General features: G+C 47.7%; 1 protein-coding gene across 1 annotated transcript in view; it reads left to right on the top strand.

The window, feature by feature from the left end:
• The window catches only part of LOC126547917 (protein Wnt-8b-like), a 37,241-nt gene extending 20,308 nt beyond the window's left edge, over window positions 1-16,933 (top strand). Inside the window, exons 4-6 of the mRNA XM_072288260.1 lie at window positions 9,075-9,217; window positions 12,968-13,242; window positions 16,747-16,933. Coding sequence (XP_072144361.1) covers window positions 9,075-9,217; window positions 12,968-13,242; window positions 16,747-16,933 — 605 coding nt within the window. The remainder of the gene's footprint in view (window positions 1-9,074; window positions 9,218-12,967; window positions 13,243-16,746) is intronic.
• The last annotated feature ends 309 nt before the right edge of the window (window positions 16,934-17,242 follow it).

Genomic DNA, 17,242 nt, shown 5'->3' with positions numbered 1-17,242 from the left:
TACTCTCCTCACTGCAACGGGTCGGTTATTGCAGAGGAAGAGGGAAAATGCGCGTTCCCCTGGCAGCCGAAGCGACCCCGCCACCAAGAGCAGTGGGAGACGCTGCTGTCCAGCTCCCGCCTCTCGGATCAGATCATGTTGGTTGAGAGGGCGGGCGCAGCCAAGACGGCGCATGGTTTCCCGTGAAGAGGGAACCACTCCTGCAAATCAAGCCATCCTTATTCTCTCTGAAGATGTTCTTTTTTTCTTTCTCTCTCTCTCTCTGGAAATAGACGTCACAGACCCCGCATAGCCGAGAAGACGGAGGAGAGAACGAGCGATGTTTGCTCGCGCTATTAGTGGATATTGTCACATAGTAGTGACGGTAAAGAACACAGTAGCAATACTGTGAATGACGAAACTATTATTGGGCGAACCTGTGCCCACAAAAACTGGCTACACTTAAAGCACAACGACAGCGGCAAACACTGTCGGCGATCGTCGAAATTTGATCTGCCGGTCAAGCGCGTCTGCTTGTATCGGAGGTTCCAGAGTAATTGATGGTGCCCGCGTGTCTCCCAGAAAGTTCTACACAATTCGCGTCGCACATGCAATCAGATTACATAAGTTTCGGTGACAACAGAACCATCGATAACATTCGCGAAACGTCCGATACATGCGGGCGCGTCCCGCGATGAGCGATAACATTTGTTAGGCGGTGAAAAGCGCTCACCCGAAAAAGGTAAACAAGCCCACGTGTCAGTATTATATCGGTTCTAGTTCCAGCTTACACTATTACTACCTACAGAACAATCGTGAAGGGTCGGGTGCTCGGTTTTAAATCATCGGTGGCACCTCTCAAACTACCCCCATGACACATCACAACACTCCTACGACATGACTGGGTCAACTAGTATCTGGCGTGCACCAGATCATTTCTGTCTCTTTACATTGCCCAAAACACCGCCAGAAAAGAAAGGAACGACGGCTGTCTAAAATGTTGCCGCTCGTGTCGTGCCGTTCGCGCAACCCTCAAAGACGAATTATCACATCGACGAGGAACATAAGAACGCAAGCCTCTTCCGCTACCTACGTCATATATTTCGCTGGAACGTACACAAGCAAAGCATAGCAAAGTGCAGACAGGGGCTCAGCAATGTGGAGGGCAGGAGCACATTAATGTAACTGCCGTCCGAGTGACGCATCACGCCCATTGACCCGTATTGTGTGCCCGTCTACAATGGTCATGCCTCATCGGCGGGGTTCGTTTCAATGAAACCTGCAAAATCAAGTGTTGGTGAGATGCGAGGTGGCGATTGTTATCGCTTCCGCAGCTTGGCTTCCTTCACACTCCCGCCTTGCAAAACACCATCCTTTCTCATATGCCGGTGGTAAGCGAAAAAATTCAGTGAGCAAATTTTAAAACGCCCGAAAAGAACACGCAACTTTGGAAGCCATCGAGTAGACCAACGTTATTGTTGTGAATATGGCTCTCCTCGTGTTGAAAACTTTCAAGTAGTAGTATTAATTGGTCGTGTATTTTAAAAAAAAGTTAAGGAGATGCAAGTAAGGAACTTGCTGCTGACCGCATTGTGACTGTCTAGCTATATATATTTGCTGACACCTGAACGGTGGTCAGCTGTGAAGGTGAGGTTGACACGAGGAGGAAAAGAACAGGGAGAAAGGATAGAAAGGGAGGAGTTCCCACGTACAGTTGGAAACAATATTATGCTAACCTTGCGAAGCATATTGTGTACATAATTTCTGAACCTGGGCCCGTATTCACACGAGGCTCTATATATAACTGTTCCTAAGAGCAAATTCCTGCCAATTCCGATGCTGGGCATCGAATTGGCAGGAGTTTGGGTGGGGTGGGGTCGAAGGCTGCCAGCCTATGGCAAATAACACTAGGAACGAAGAGCTTTGTGAATTCGGCCCTTGGTTCGTTTTGGGAGACCTCAATATCACACCGCGCTTGCCGATGCGTTTCCAGCATAGAGATCAGGTGAATCAAAAGGTTCTTGATTCCCCGCGTGAATACGTACTATCATGAGCAATATAAACGGGAACTCAGGAGCGCGTGTCAGATAGCCTCGAGCCCTACTACGGGCGATACGTGGCGGCTGCCGTCGGAAACAAAGTGGAAAGGAGGACGCTGTTCTAATGACTGTTGGCACTCCCACCATGCGTCTCTGTATACAAAGTGCGGAACTTCGCATCGCCAGCGCACATTGATAAAGCTGTTTGATATTGCAGTTACTGATAACTTTGTGCACAGAAACGTGGCCAATAGCAGCACTGTTTGGAAGCGTAAACATTCGAGATCTACTTCCCTGGGAAATATGTTTGTCTGTACGGAACGCGTGACACGATGCACTCCATAAGATGTACACCAGGGGCTGGATTCACAAAGCTTTTCGTTCGTAAGTGATTTTTTTCATTGGCTGAACGCCTTCGCTAATAAAATGTCCTATTGGCTGGCACAAACATTTTTAGTGTAAGAACGTTTAGTGAATGTTTTCCGCATTCGGCGAAGTATCGGAAAGATGCTTGTTTTACAATTGTGGCCCTTTGCTTTCGGTTGGTGTTAGTATTGCTTGTTAAGACTTTGCATATGCATGCCCCCCTTATGCAATGACCTTTGGGTTCAATAAAGGATGGTGAACTAAATGCGATTTTCGTCGAATGCGACGGAAATCGCACTTCCGGTACGACGAAAATGGCATCATGTGAAACAGGCTTAACGCGCTGCCAGAAGAAATACGCGGAAAACTTCGTCCGAGCTTCGTCCCTGCGGCGCAGTTTTTGAAGCGAGGTTTTTTGCTTCGTCAGTCAGTAAATGGCCTTAATCATGCCATGTTGGAATTGCACAAAAACCAATATAGAGAAGGCAGCTCACGTACGTCTACGCTAAAGTTCCTTTATCAGCTTGAGTTTATGCCCTCACCGTTCCGTCGAAACATTCTGCTAGTGTGCGATTACCGGAATACCAGACACGTTCGGCGCTACGACAGAATGCTCGCAACGCACGCTGCTTCGATAGCTCTCGCTTGGGGTTGACGGCCAAGCCGCTAGCGGAGACGTCTCGCGCGGGCGGGGGCGGGCTCCAAAACACCCGGAAGTGGACGATGTGACGTCGCATCGTGACGCAGAACCAGTGAAGGCGGAGCTTAGCCCCGATCGCTCGGCGAACGAGTTGAGGAGGAAAAGCATGGCTAGGGAGGAGGGTAACTTGTAATCGCTTGCAGCTCCATTAATACGTAGCGCTTCAGTTAAATTGTGGTGCGAATGTTCTACTTAAGCTGTACCCTACGCGTCTACAAAATTTGTCCGAACCGTTTCAGGGGCCCTTTAATAATAGCATTATTATACCGAGCGATTTCGGTTTTGGTTTCTGGGCTCCGGGTGATGCTATGACGTCATAAGAGAGGAAACGCAACACGGCTTGGTCACGTGGGTCACAAAAATAGTGACGTAAAACTATGCTGCGTCGTCTTCTCGCGCATACGCGTGCTCTGCCAGCAGAGGTAAACAACTGGCGATTCGAAGTGCATGTCGCGATTATTATAATTATTGCGAAGAGCGACAAGAACGGTAAGAAAATATTGCGGCTTGTGAGAGTCGGTGATTCATTCCGAAGCGCCGTAAGCTTTAGCGTTGAAGTGAACCGGAAAGGGCCTAGCGACGATAGAGGCGGTGAGGCTGCCGTCAGTGCCAGAGTGACCACTCCTCGGTCGCTGATTGGCCGCTTCGCCGTACGGCTGCCGCACAAATGGGTCCCGGGCCCGTCCTCTCTACGGCAAGGAAATCTCGCCGTTCGCGAGCGAAACCGCCGTCGCACGGGGGCCCGCGAACGGCAAGCGGCGTGCGGCGAGTTTCCGTGCCGGTAACGTGGACGGGCCTTCACATTGAGAAAGGCCAAGCGAACGAGAAACCACTCCGAGCTGCCGAACTGTGCGACTATGCGAGGAGAGAAACGGACAACACGAACGCCGCATATCCTGGTCCCTTTCGGAGTCGGCGGACACTCAACGTGTAAGGTCCGCTCGGCAACTCGCCGCACGCAGTTTGCCGTTCGAGGGCCGCCGTGCGGCGTTCGTGCTGTTCACTTCTCTCCTCCTGTGTCCGTGTCTGCACGCCTTACCCCATCTTTGCATTAAGAAAGGATTTCTATATGCCTGTAGCTCGGTCATAGTGGAGGCTATGCTCGGTCGCTCGGCTCAGCAGGCTCCGTAATCGACATTTCATCGCTACTCATCATACGTCACGTTTTTGTGCTAGTGTGCTATAACGTCAATATTTTCGTTCCTCCTCTGTGACGCCATAACTGCCGCGCTAGTGATGGGTCTCGACCACGAGAAAGAGCTTTTAATGACTTTTTGGAGCTGAATTAAAATTATTTTGAAATGTTTGCAGCGTCCAATACCTCGTTGTGGGTGTCCTTGCATACGGAAGCAGCCTACAACATACTTTTTATAGCCTCAAAATTTGGTGTCCCAACCCCTTTAATATGCTCTTGATGTGCTCAAACATGCACGTAATTACCAGAGTTTAAACAAGTTTTGGCAACCTGTATGTGAACGTGGTTTCCTGGGTTCATTTAAGTACCTGCATAATACTTTGGTTCGGCTGGCTCGTTATAGATTCCGATTGTCTTGGGTCAGCAACGCCTAGCAACTGGGCCGCTTCTGCTCTGCGCCTTTTACAGATGTGTGTAGCTGATGCACGCGTTCTGGCGGCCGTCAGAAACGTTTTCACACGTACATGGTATTGATAATGCGAACAATGTACCGGTAGCTTTCGCAGCACATGACATCGTTTTTTTTTTTTCATTCATTTTATTTATTATAGTGCAGGAGGTTGGGATTTGATAGCAAGAACGAACTTGATGGCAAAACTGCACAGAGGTTCCGAAAATAAGTATGCCCCTCCCGTCCCCATTAGCACCAGTAACGCTTATGTTGAACTGCTAATTTTATATCTGCATACTGCGCGCCTCTGCGCGTCTGTCTTCTTTTGTGTTGTAAGTTATCGCAGTGAAGCAGTGTCCCTATAACTCGATCACTATTTTGGAACCATATATAGAGATAGTGAGAAATATATTATTAATATAGTATATATTATTAATTAATATATATAATATATATTAGAGATAGTGAGGGTTGTAAGATGAAACAACCCTCGCATGGGTTAATAGAGGTGCTGAAGGTCGGCAACTTCGTCCGCACTCCATAATCAAAAACCTCGAAATTATTTGCCGCAAGAGATGCAAAGCAATGCACAGTGCAAACGGCGCATGCGATGGTCACTTAATGGGACGCATAAAGATGTTAACGTTAAGCAGCAAAAATGTTCATCCTTATCAGGGGCCTCTGGTCTTCTACGGCGTTGCTCTGCTACGATAATCCCGCTCACAATTAAAACGTGCGAGTAGCCGCTGCTCATCTCTGCGATTCCAAGGAGACGTCTGGTAGCATTATTTTGTCTCATTATTGCTGCGTTCCTCTTCCCCTTCATCATCAGATGATCTTTGTGGATGTTTGATTAGGTCTTTCCTTCGTCTATGCATACCCCCGGATATGTATGTTGCTTGGCTAGGAGTACGACTTGCAGTTACATTGGTACCAAGTCATTACTCATTTCTTCATCAAAGATCATAACTCCTGATTTCTTTGTGCTAAAATTAAGGCTTAGATATGTCGCTTAATTGCCGCAGATGTTCGCAAGTCTCTGTTGCACACCACTGCCGCAACTCCGCGATAACCGATACGTGGAACTGCTGACGTGACAGCGTCTTTTCATTTCAGCCACCTCAAATTACCTTTTCCAATAAGCATGCGAAGTATAACTTATTATTGTACCCCAGCGCAGTAACGCATCTCACCAAGTAAACGAGAAGGTGTGAATTTCCTGGCCTCTCGTTAACGAGCACATCTATACAGCGCTATTGCCGTTCGTGCCTATAGATGTGCTGTCGATTTATCTTTCCTTTGAATGAAATATTTATCAGTAACCAGCGAAACAAACGTATGCTGCAACACGAAACGAAGCTGCACAGGCAAATCTCGGCAAATGTGGACACATATACCGAGCGCTGAGCGCGATAAGGCGGTCGTGGCGCTGCGCAGACACCGATTATACACGCAAATTTACCCGGAACCGCCCATAAGCCGAGCAATCACGGACAGAGTCCCATTGTAGAGTTTCAGTGGTCACGTTTTTGGGTGAGTTTTGGGATGAAAGAAACGAAAAAAATTGTGGCAGAACCCACCTCACGATGAATGCCGACGTTAATGCGATTAGAATGGAAGCACTGTTGCGACACACCGTATTGCCACAGCAGAGACGTGTCGTGTATATGAGACATGTATGCCCCCGGGCTCCTCTATCGCCCGAGGGAGCCTTCATAAACAGGAGGCTGTGTTTTTAGTACAACTTCCACTACGACATCATTTCAGCTTTAGTGCAGCTACTTCATTATTTAAATATCTTAAAACGAGCTCAGGAATAAATTTAAATTATAAATGTGCAGTTTATGTGCATAACAAAAACAAACATGTACTTTAGAGAAACCCTCATGTTGACAAGCTAAACAACCGTATCTTACAAAAATTTAGGGAAATCTAGGGAGTTTTTTTAGTCGAGTTAGGGGAAAACTGGCTTCGGAGACTGACAGCACTGGCGGAGAAGTAAACCTAAGAATGCTTCGCATTAAACACGCGCACGGGCATGCAAACATACAAACTTATGTGCACTCATTGAGCCTATAGGGTACAGCCGGAGAATTACTATAGTTACTGAGCGAAGGACAATTAAGAACATCGAGTATCAGCGGCCTCGCCTCCGGAACGTCGCTGACGTCAGTTTTCCCAACGCGGGCTCGGTGATTGTCCCTGTTACCCCCTCGATGTGAGGAGGTAACCGTAAGATCGTCACGGTGAAGGTGTCCGCTACTTGTGTCGTGGTTACAGCTGCATAGTGCACGCTGCTGAGCAATGAAACTTTCAGTTTCCGGTGGTGTCTGACCGAACCGGGATAGTGGTGAATTGGCAGCAAAGCTCTGCGGTTCAAGTCGTCTGTATAGTGGAGCTCTCGCTATACATGACCCACATCGCTGCAGTGATAACAAAGCGGCTGTCGATAGGACGTGCGCCTATAGGACCAATATCCACGTCAGTGGGCGATGATCTTGGGACGAGACCATCTGTGTCGACTGCTTCGTAACTTTAGGGGTTGTGGCCGGAAGCTGCGCTGATGCAGGGCCAGAGTGCCTCATTTCGTCGGTATGTGACATGCTGGAACTCACTGGCGTCTCAAAGCATCGGCATAAGTCTCCCGTCGGAATTATCTCGCAAGAGGCGGTGCATCGAGGCTATAGATGAAGGTTCGCAGAGTGCATGCTTACTCCGTCGTGAACTATGCTGGCGATGCAGCTGACCTTTGCGCTCGGTACAGCTATTGCAGCTCATTGCGGGCCGCCGATTGTATGAGCTCGAGGAGCACGTTGATGTCTGTCGCGAAAGCTTCGAGCCCGAACGTTTCCGAACCGATGTTTGCTTGCCGGCCGTACAGTATCTTCTGGAGTATCTACCCCATGGCGACGACTTCTGTCGGGAACTCGGAAATTGTTTTTGGCGAAGGCTACTGAAAAGCTGCTCTTAGGCACTTCGCAACAAATGTTGCAGGAGCGGCTCGCCTGAACAGACGCGCCACGTACATCCCACTCGTTGTCGGTGATCGGGGCTGGAGTAAAGTCTCTATGAGCCGGCGACAGAATTTGCGTTATGATGTCAGGAGCTCTTCGGCGGCTCTTGAATCAGGTGCGAGCGCCGTCATCGAGGTAGAAGTGCACGTCCCTAACTGCCCTGCTAAGGGTTTGATGAGACCAGCTAATCTTCCATGCCTTCTAACAGGTCGTCGTGTAAGGGTTGGAGGTCGTGGTTTCTGCAGCGTGTAATGAGTTGGTTTGCTTTGCCCTCCATACCTTTTGTTGTGATCGTTGTCTTTTCAGGGGGTATCCAAAATATTTGGCGCCAGTTCCCGAATTCTTTGGCTGGCACGATATACTGGTATAAGCTTCTGCACGAAGCTGGCGTTCCTGCTGCTTAGAGGGGTCTGTTGCATAGATCGAGCCTACCCCGAGCCTACTCCAAAATTTTTCACGTACTCAAGCGACAAATGACCGTCTTTTGATGTTGAGCCTTCAAGTATTAGCACTACGCACAGTACTGTAGTCGCTTTTGGGACAGTAGCACATGCTCATTCTGGGAGATTGGTCAGTAATCTGGCAGCACAAATATTTTTAAAAATTGACTCGCGATCCCGGCCCTGCGTAAGTGGATGTCCAGCGAAGCTGTTGAAAAGCACTATTACAACTGCTGAGGGGGGTATACCATGCTTTATTGGTTTAGAGTAACGGTAGTAACGGGAGTAATGGTAATTTTGACCGCCGCCCATAGCAGTGCTGGAACAACACTGAAACCTGTTGCTAGGCTGGTTATTTTATTTACGAAAGGCTAGGGACGTCACTGTCCACGTCGCTAGCTGCCGTCGCCACGGCAGCTTGCGCAACAGTAATACTTACCGGGAAACTACGTGCTTCGCATTCTTATCAGGAGTATCATCAATTATGTGGCTCGGAGGCTTGTTTTGTGCCTGTTCTTTATTGAAACGGATGCGGTTGTGTATGTTGCATGCGTGACACCAAAGATTGTATGCACTGCTCGCTTCACTTTGCTGAGTGCTTGAAGCCTCGATCTACCCTACGGTGGTACGAGCCACTTCTCATGGCCCTGTACTGCCGCCGGGATCGGCCCCCATTTTTGCTAACGGATGCGAACACGAAAAATGCCGACCAAGTAGAGGCTAACAGCGTCGCTGTAAAAAATGTTTAAATTTAACAGAATATAAACATATCCTACGCGTCCGCGTGCGGTCTGAAGAGTCTTCGTCGTGTTCTTCCTTAGTCGATTCTGGTGCACTTGGTGACAATATAATCAAAAATCTCTTTCCAGAACGACAGTGCATGTACCTGACGCATTAAGCTTTCTTGAGTGGTCGAAAACGATTAAAGCATTTCCATGCTTCCTGCACAGATTCAAGTTGGTCCTGGGGAGGCTGCAGCGCCGATATCAAGTACGCAGGAGATTTTTCGCGCCGGCTCCTCATCGGCAAGGTTGAAGCTATCAGAGACCTAAACGCCGCGATGAATAGGCACAACAACAACGTCGGAAGAGCGGTAAGTGCTCGACCGCGATTGGGAAAAAGTCGTGACTGAGACGTAACCTTCGCTGCGTGGTCCTGTATTTGTGTACAAGCAACTCGTTCATTTTGTTTTGTTTTGATTTTAATTATTAAACATGTAGAACCATAGAGTATCACTTAAAGTTCAGGCGCACGCACGTTAGGGAGGCGAGAAAATGGACGAAATTCTCTATATGTACCGATGGTTCAATACGCAAAAGAAGGAATGTAGTCAAATTTTTTTGTAGGGATTCGAAAGGCTAAAACGATTTATTAGCAGAGAGGAATACGCTTCTTGCATAACGCACATTAAAACCAGCGCCTTCTGGCGCTCGTTTACGAAGTAACGCTGTCTTCACGTTTCTCTCTCAGAAACTCGTGCCCAGAGGCATCGTTAGCACTGCTCTTACTCGCAGGCAAGCACATGCTTGAGTAAATACAAGTCGCAGTATCCGATGGTGGTATCTAGTAGGGATACGATGAAGACGGTATACGATTGATGCGAAAAAGTCGCGAGACGTACGATGCGACTCGAAGATAATATTTACAAAGAGAGATTTAGAGTTTACTCAAAAACCAAATAAACGAGAAAAAACGCAGTCCCCGCGACTCTCTAAGAACGATTCCCTGTCGACAGGGCCGAAGGTGCGAAGCACGCCTTACGCGAGACGCGAACGAGACGATGGAACTGACCGCGGCTGACGGAGCCGATGTTACATTGCACCGCATTACAGATAAGAACTCATTTTCACAGCCCCCCGGTAATTATAGCGCTTGCAGAAAAAAATATTATTTCTCACTGAAAGTCTGAAAATTGAAAGTCTAAACTTTCGTCCTCAGTGAATCTCCTGTCAAGTAAAAAGAAAAACAAACTAATTGCCCCTGCCTTACAGCGGGCTTGCGTTGGCTTAGTGATTCAGTCGCACCTGCGCAGCCGCGTTTTGGATCTCACGATCATCATACGCTAGCTGATTACAACTGCGGAACTATACCAGTCCGCGTTCAAAGCATGTGCCATCCCGAGTACGCAAAGTCGAGAGATTGCATTGGCGTTCCTATCATTATCTTCCCACAAAGGCTTCCTCAAGCCCCTGCAAGAAAAAAAAAGGAGCTATGCGGAGCACCAACATATTTTGCAGAATGTCTTGAAACTGCTGGTATTCTAGTAATGCCCACCAAATAGACGGCGGTTGAGCACTGATCGGTTTCACTTCCCAAATTGCAGCGCTTAATGTCACAATCTCAAATTTAAGTTTAAGCAATGCACTTTATTAAAAATTATCTCACTATTTCTTACTTCCGCCAGTGCAATCGGTGCATTGCCGAAAAGATAATCTACTTATCTCTACTGCATAACTTCTAAGATGCGCTTAATCTTCCCTGAAACACTGTATTCACTGAGTGTGTACATCAGCCAGTCCAACGTAATCCACGCCTTGAAGGCTGGCTTCTTCACAAAAAGAGCTTGTGTGAGGAGAAGCGCGCTTCTTAGTGTGAATCGCGAACGTTATCGCGCAGGCAGTAGCCGTTACAATAAATAAATAAATAAATAAATAAATAAATAAATAAATAAATAAATAAATAAATTCCAGGACCGATCATACGCATCATTGACACTAAGGAGGCCCATGATTAGACTTAGGCACGCTTACATTTAAGCTGCCATCTGAAAAAAAAACGCGTCTTGTTGCTGCCATTGTTTGTAAAAGTAAATGAGCGAAATTAAATTCTGTTGCACTATCTGCCTAATTTGAGGGCTATCTGAAACGTCGAGTCGACCGTGAGTATGGACCGAAACGAGCGCCCAGGCGTTCTCGGGAGGCACCAGCTGAAAATGATTTTAAGCTGCACTACTGAGCCGTGTTCATTGGATAGCGAAGGTCTAAAACCTGGCAGCCTCGATTGCTGGATGTGGCGTACGATGGTTTATTCGCAAGTCTCCTGCCATTATCGCGTACTGACGCCCGCGGTTAAAACGATGTTCTATACACACCCGCCGTCATGGTCTTGAGTGGCGTCGGCTAACACTCCCAGGCTTAGGTTTACTGCACGTACACAAATATCTAAGAACGTGAACTAACGGACAGTTATCGCACGCGCAATGCGGTAGATGCAGGTTCGACTTCCACCGATAGGCAAGTTGCCTTTTCTTCCACTTTAACTTCTATTGTCCTCTGATGATAATATGAATAACGAATGAACTTCACACTCATAATTATTTCGGCATTTCAATTTTAAGAAGTTAACTTCCCCTAGACTGTCCTTAGCTTTATTGTCTGTTGGCTTCATATGGTTCGCATATAACATATCCGATTTTAATTTTATTTACAACCATTTTAATCGCATGAAGCACATGCTGCAATTCGGCCTATGTAGGCGGATTTCCTGAACAGGAGGCCATTGCTGCATGAGAAATCGAAATGTTCCGGTAGCTAATTAAAAGATGCCGATATTATTTTATTATGCTTTAGAGCACACGTTGAAATTACGAAATTGAAGTCGAGCAGACATGAAATCATGTCTGCTTAGCTGAAATTGTAAGGCTAGCAGCACATGCGAGTATTCGTCCCTATAAAGTATGCTACAAAATAATATATTGGTGTTCCAGTGATGGCTGACTAAAAGACATTTTTTTTTTTTGTCAACTGACTTTTTTGGTCAGAAAAGCAAGGACTGCATCGCCTTTCTTTAAAGGGATTCATAACTGGCCAGGATGTTTTGTGAAACGTTGATGGAAATGAAATGACCATGCTTTATAGTGGCAGAATCCAGCACGCTGTTCACAATGTAAGTAGAAATGATAATTTTAAGTTGCCAAACAGTCTCAAAAACCACTAAGTGGCGCGAACTGGAGGTGAAGCCTTCGTAATTCGGATGTAGTATATCAGATTACTGTATGTAAGTCGGCTGTTATTAGGAACCGCATAATTATTGCTTGAGATTGTAGTTGGTATGTTATTAGGCTTTTTCGCTTTATTCTATGCCCGTATTGCGAAGTAAAAAAACTACACGCTGCCTAGCAGGGCTCGCGTCTCTCAAAGCATGGCGGAGCACATGATTGCTGTTGTACGCGCGCGAAATTATGAGCCCGCATGCCGGCTAAGATACTTTGTTCCAGCTTGCTCAATACTTCGAGAGACGACGTGCTTCTGAAATCAAAAGTGTGGCTACGGCAACACGCTGAACTGCGTGTCACGTGTAAAATCGTCGTTTCACTTTGGGGAACTTAACTCGGCTTAGCTCAAAGACGTCCTTGACTTGTTAATGACAAGAGCTGTTGGACAGGAAACCACGAAAACACGCTGCTATTATTGTGGAAATAATTTAGCACTTCATAAAACATGAATCGCAGGAACATCGACTTGCTAAACAAAATTATACTTCCTCACAGCTATGACGGCACTTGTCGTGTGCCTCCTACCAATGCCTGCGCATAATCGCTATCACGCTCGTCTATCACTGTCCAGCATGCTTCCAGTGCACGACTACATCCTCACTGCAGATCGAAAAATTGTAATAAAAAAAGTTGCACGGCGTTTTCCGCGTTACCACTGCATGATTCGACACTCTGACCGGTAAGCTGTCCACTGCACTAAAAAAAAATGGGGGGGGGGGGGGGGGGGGGCTACCATAAGAATTGCTTGTCAGTCCCTTTAAATGTCGCGAAATTTATTGTGAATTCTGAGGAAAAAAAGCGAGCTACGGCAAAGCGCACCGTGCCACATGGATGCACTTGTCCTTGCAGGCGGTACGAAAGTCACTACTGCGCGCCTGCAAATGTCACGGCCCGTCGGGCACGTGCACCACGAAGACTTGCTGGTTGCAACCGGGCGAACTGTCTGCCGTCGGACGGAGGCTGCGGAAAGCGTACGACCGGGCCCACCTGGTGAAGGTCAACCGCGGCGTGCCTAAATGGCCCGACGCGAAGAGAGTCCTGGTTTACGCCGTACCGGCGGACAACTACTGCCTGCCGAACCGCAGCCTCGACACCACTGGCACCTACGGCCGTGAGTGCTCACGGTAGGCACCGGCTTGGTGATCGCTCGATTTACTAAGTTCACACATTACTTTCAGCGACTTACAAAGGGTCTATACTTCTGTGGAACATTGTGATGGCCGAATAATTACGGAGAACTGAAATACAAGAAGCGGTTCGAGCGTTTTCACGATGTAGAGAATCTAGACGAAAAGACGCGCAGGCACGAAGTCCTTAAACACGGCCAAGGCACCGGATGGAGGGCTTACATTTTCTGTGAGCTCCATCCAATGGCCCACATTTTCCCCTATATGTTCCCTTTATCCAATGACCCCGTATATAGCCCGACTACAATTTTGAAAATGGCTCCGCAACAGGGACAAAACTTTCTCGTGTTTTGCGTTCCAGACAGAGTGGCGAGAACCTGATATAGGCATCTTGTTTTATTGTATAAGTGAAGATGCAATGGCAGGCCAAAAGAAAGACTCAACAAGCGAGCACATACGCACGAGTGCAAGCGTTTATTTATACTCTACGCTATTTAATATATATATATATATATATATATATATATATATATATATATATATATATATATATATATATATATATATATATATATCTTGCCCTGCCACAGCATTATAATTCGTCACGTAAGCATGGCGAAATTTAGCAAAAAACCTTGTCTGAGTTCCAAATTCAGTAGTTAACCTTATAAACAATTGATAATATTTTCAAGGTTACCCTAAATGAAGCCCTTTGTCCTGGACGTTTTCTACGAATGAGTTGTCCTTCAGCGATTCTTTAGGGAATATTTCGCGCATGTATTGTGACGGCACATCTATTTTGATGCAATAGCGTTATACATATCAAAGCTTGGCCGTCAGCGTTGTACTCTGGTTTTTAACGCGGGGCGGATGAGGGCCGATCCAGGGAACAGCATATGGTATATATGCTCAAAGACATGGGTGGGCTGATCCTTATACCAGTACACGACTGTGTTCTCGTAAGGCTTTTTATGTGCTAAAGTTGTGCAGATCCAAACTTCGGCAATGTAGGGTGGTATGTCCTCAACGGAGCACTGGCGGGGCGAGTGTGAACGAGTGATGTTATCGGTGTAACGTAGCGCGGCGCGCGACAGGAGAAGCGACGGTGAGCATGATGGCTGGTGCAACACGTTTGATCTGCCACGCGTATATGTTATTGCCTTGTTCAGTACACTTGCCGTTGGAAACACCGTACCACGCTACGCATATTCGCTTTTCTGAAAGAGAGAAAGAAGCTCGCGTGTGCGCGCCGGGAAAACCTTCAGCTCGCCCCGTGTCCGGCGGTGTTCTGCAGGGATGTGTATTGAGCCCCTTGTTCAAATTGGTGTCGGCTCACCTGCCTTTGTGCGTCACCGTGAACAGGCTCTTCCCTGCTCGCGTAATTGCTATTTATGCGGACAATGTCACGCTAGCTGCTCGTAGCCCCATCACATGTGCTGTGCGCGTGTGACGCTGCGTTCAGTGCACGCCGTAGGTGGCCACGCACTACTTACATGGTGTAGGGCTGAGCATCTCTGCATCCAAGATCGAGGCAGTGGTTGTGCACTTTCGCGCGGCTGCATGCAGGAGCACTTCTCGTTTGTGCGTCGGCGACAACCAGTTGCCGCGGCAAACATCGTTCCGTTCTATTGAGCCGAGGATAAGTCGCCGCGTCTCCTGGAGCTATGGTATCACTAAGTTGAATAAGGAGACGAGCTGAGCTCTGGGTGTCGTGTGCCGCATACTTTCTCGCGGACAGAGCTGCTTCCCCAAGCTTACCGTTCGCATCTACGACGCCCTGGCTTCATCCCCACCGTTGGCTTTCTGCATTCCCAAAGTTGTTAAGTGCACATTTGGCCATATCATCGGGCATCAAACGGCAGACGTCTGCCCCACAGCACGTGCGAAGCATGCGGCACTCAGTTTCTGCAGGGTACCGACTCGCAATACAGTCTCCGTGACTATATAACATGCGATGCATCAGTTGCGGAGAAACACGCCGTTCTAGAATTTCTACCTACCCAAGAAAACAAGCGGCAGATAAGAAAGAGAGAGAGAGAGACAGAGAGAGACAGAGAGAGAAGATAAAGCAAGGGCCCTTAACCAGACAAAAAAAGTATGCTTTGCTACCCTGCACAGGGAGAAAGTGAAGAGGGATTTAAGTAGATAGAAAAGGGAAAATATTATTAGCGAAGTAAAAATCGGCGCGCAAACCCTTATAACAGTATCCTCATTAGCACGCGTACAGTCAAATAGTACGCTGATCTTTCCTGTTGGGAAACCGGCCCCATTCTATTCACGATACACTACATCAATAAACGACAAAATAATTCATAACAGTGCATTCCTATGCAATGGTTACCAATTAGCCACTGTGGCAGCACAGGAATGAGGGCCAGCTGTTGGCCCACGTAGGCCCTATGTTTTGATAACGTTGGCCCCGACATTTTCCCCGTTTACAGTGCTACTTAGATAACATCGAAGGAAATGAAAACGCCCAGGCTCTATTCCGTGCAAACATTTCAGCGCCATCTCCCAGACCCATTCACAATTACAAGAGTACTAAAACAAATAGCCTCAAGCAAGCGTGTCTTAAGATTAGAGGGCTCGCACGAAAAAGAAACAACTTTCCCAGCTACACACCAAACTCAAAGACATGCAATGCTGCTACCATATGATGCCAGGCCCAAACACGCTGTCCATTCACACAAAACATCCTTCACTGCATACCTGGAAAAGATGGCTTCCTCAAAAAGATTACATAGGCAGTCTCAACACGCGCTACAATCAATCTTTACGACACTACCTAAAAGACCTACACATTGAGCAGTGGCTGACTGATCCAATACCAGCCAACGTGGCCGTGTTAGCGGAGCTCACCACGGCCTTTGGCTCAACTTATCAAATGAGTCGGATCAACCCCAGTTAGAAGACAACACCATCATCATCAACGTCGCATCTCCCTCCCAACCTCATATCAACCCTTACCAACCTAACACACAGTAGTCCTGGACAGGGGGCCGGAAGCCAATAAATGTTATTTGTCTCGATGTGGACCAGCGCAAGGTCCAGTGGATATGCTTGGGCCTCCGAAGAGGCTCACAATTTTCCAACTATTCTCGTCCTCCCCGCGCGTGCACACAAACGCAAACACAAACACGCATGCACACACACACACACACACATCTACTCCGGAATTCGGGGACGTGATGAGTCGCCTTTGTCACGTCCGAAGCCACGCTGTGTTTGGTGCGTTCTCAACGGGTCGTATAAAAGGTGATGTTTCAATAATTTGTGGTGCTCTCGAGAAACTAAGGCTTCGTGTTGTAATTATGGAGTCGACAGCTACCTAAAGAAGCAAGAACAAAAAAAAAAAAAGCGCGACACAAGAATGTGTCGGTACTCTGTTGTAATAAAAAGTACGAATGGCGCAACAAATCTTGAACTTGCATAGCCGGAAACGTGTTGATCGTGGTAATGTATTACAACAGAGCATTCGTCGTGCCCTTTTATCACTTGCAGCAGGACTGGCAGTGGCGTCTCCCGGACTGAACGCGACAGCTGCAGAAACCTGTGCTACGACTGCGGTTATGGCGTCAGGCAGGTGGCGGTGACGACCAGGAGCTCGTGCAACTGCCGGTTTCTCTGGTGCTGCTCGGTCAAGTGCGACAGCTGCGACGTCAACGTGACCAAGTACTTCTGCCACTGAGCTACCTGCCTTGTTGCGCACCGCCCCGTGGCACGCGCCCTTCGCGGTTGACTCCCAAAGTGCCGCCATCGTGCTGCTCCTGCGACATCTGTGAACACTGTTGCCCGTGCCACGGCGTGCACCTGCGGCACCGACCTGGGATCAGGACGTGCCTTAGCCGTTTCGCAATGAGGTTATACGGACGCTCGCCGTTAGTGCTACAAAACGGCTTCAAGCCTGGCATTCGTATCACAGCAACAGCTGTTAGGGGACACACGGGTGATTCAGCGTGCGAACCAACGCACGACTAGTAGTACTAGGCACAGCACC

This window comes from Dermacentor andersoni, chromosome 1 (assembly GCF_023375885.2).
Source record: "Dermacentor andersoni chromosome 1, qqDerAnde1_hic_scaffold, whole genome shotgun sequence".
NCBI classification, from domain to species: domain Eukaryota; kingdom Metazoa; phylum Arthropoda; class Arachnida; order Ixodida; family Ixodidae; genus Dermacentor; species Dermacentor andersoni.
Note: the sequence above shows the minus strand (reverse complement) of the source record. Positions and strands in the feature narration are given on the sequence as shown.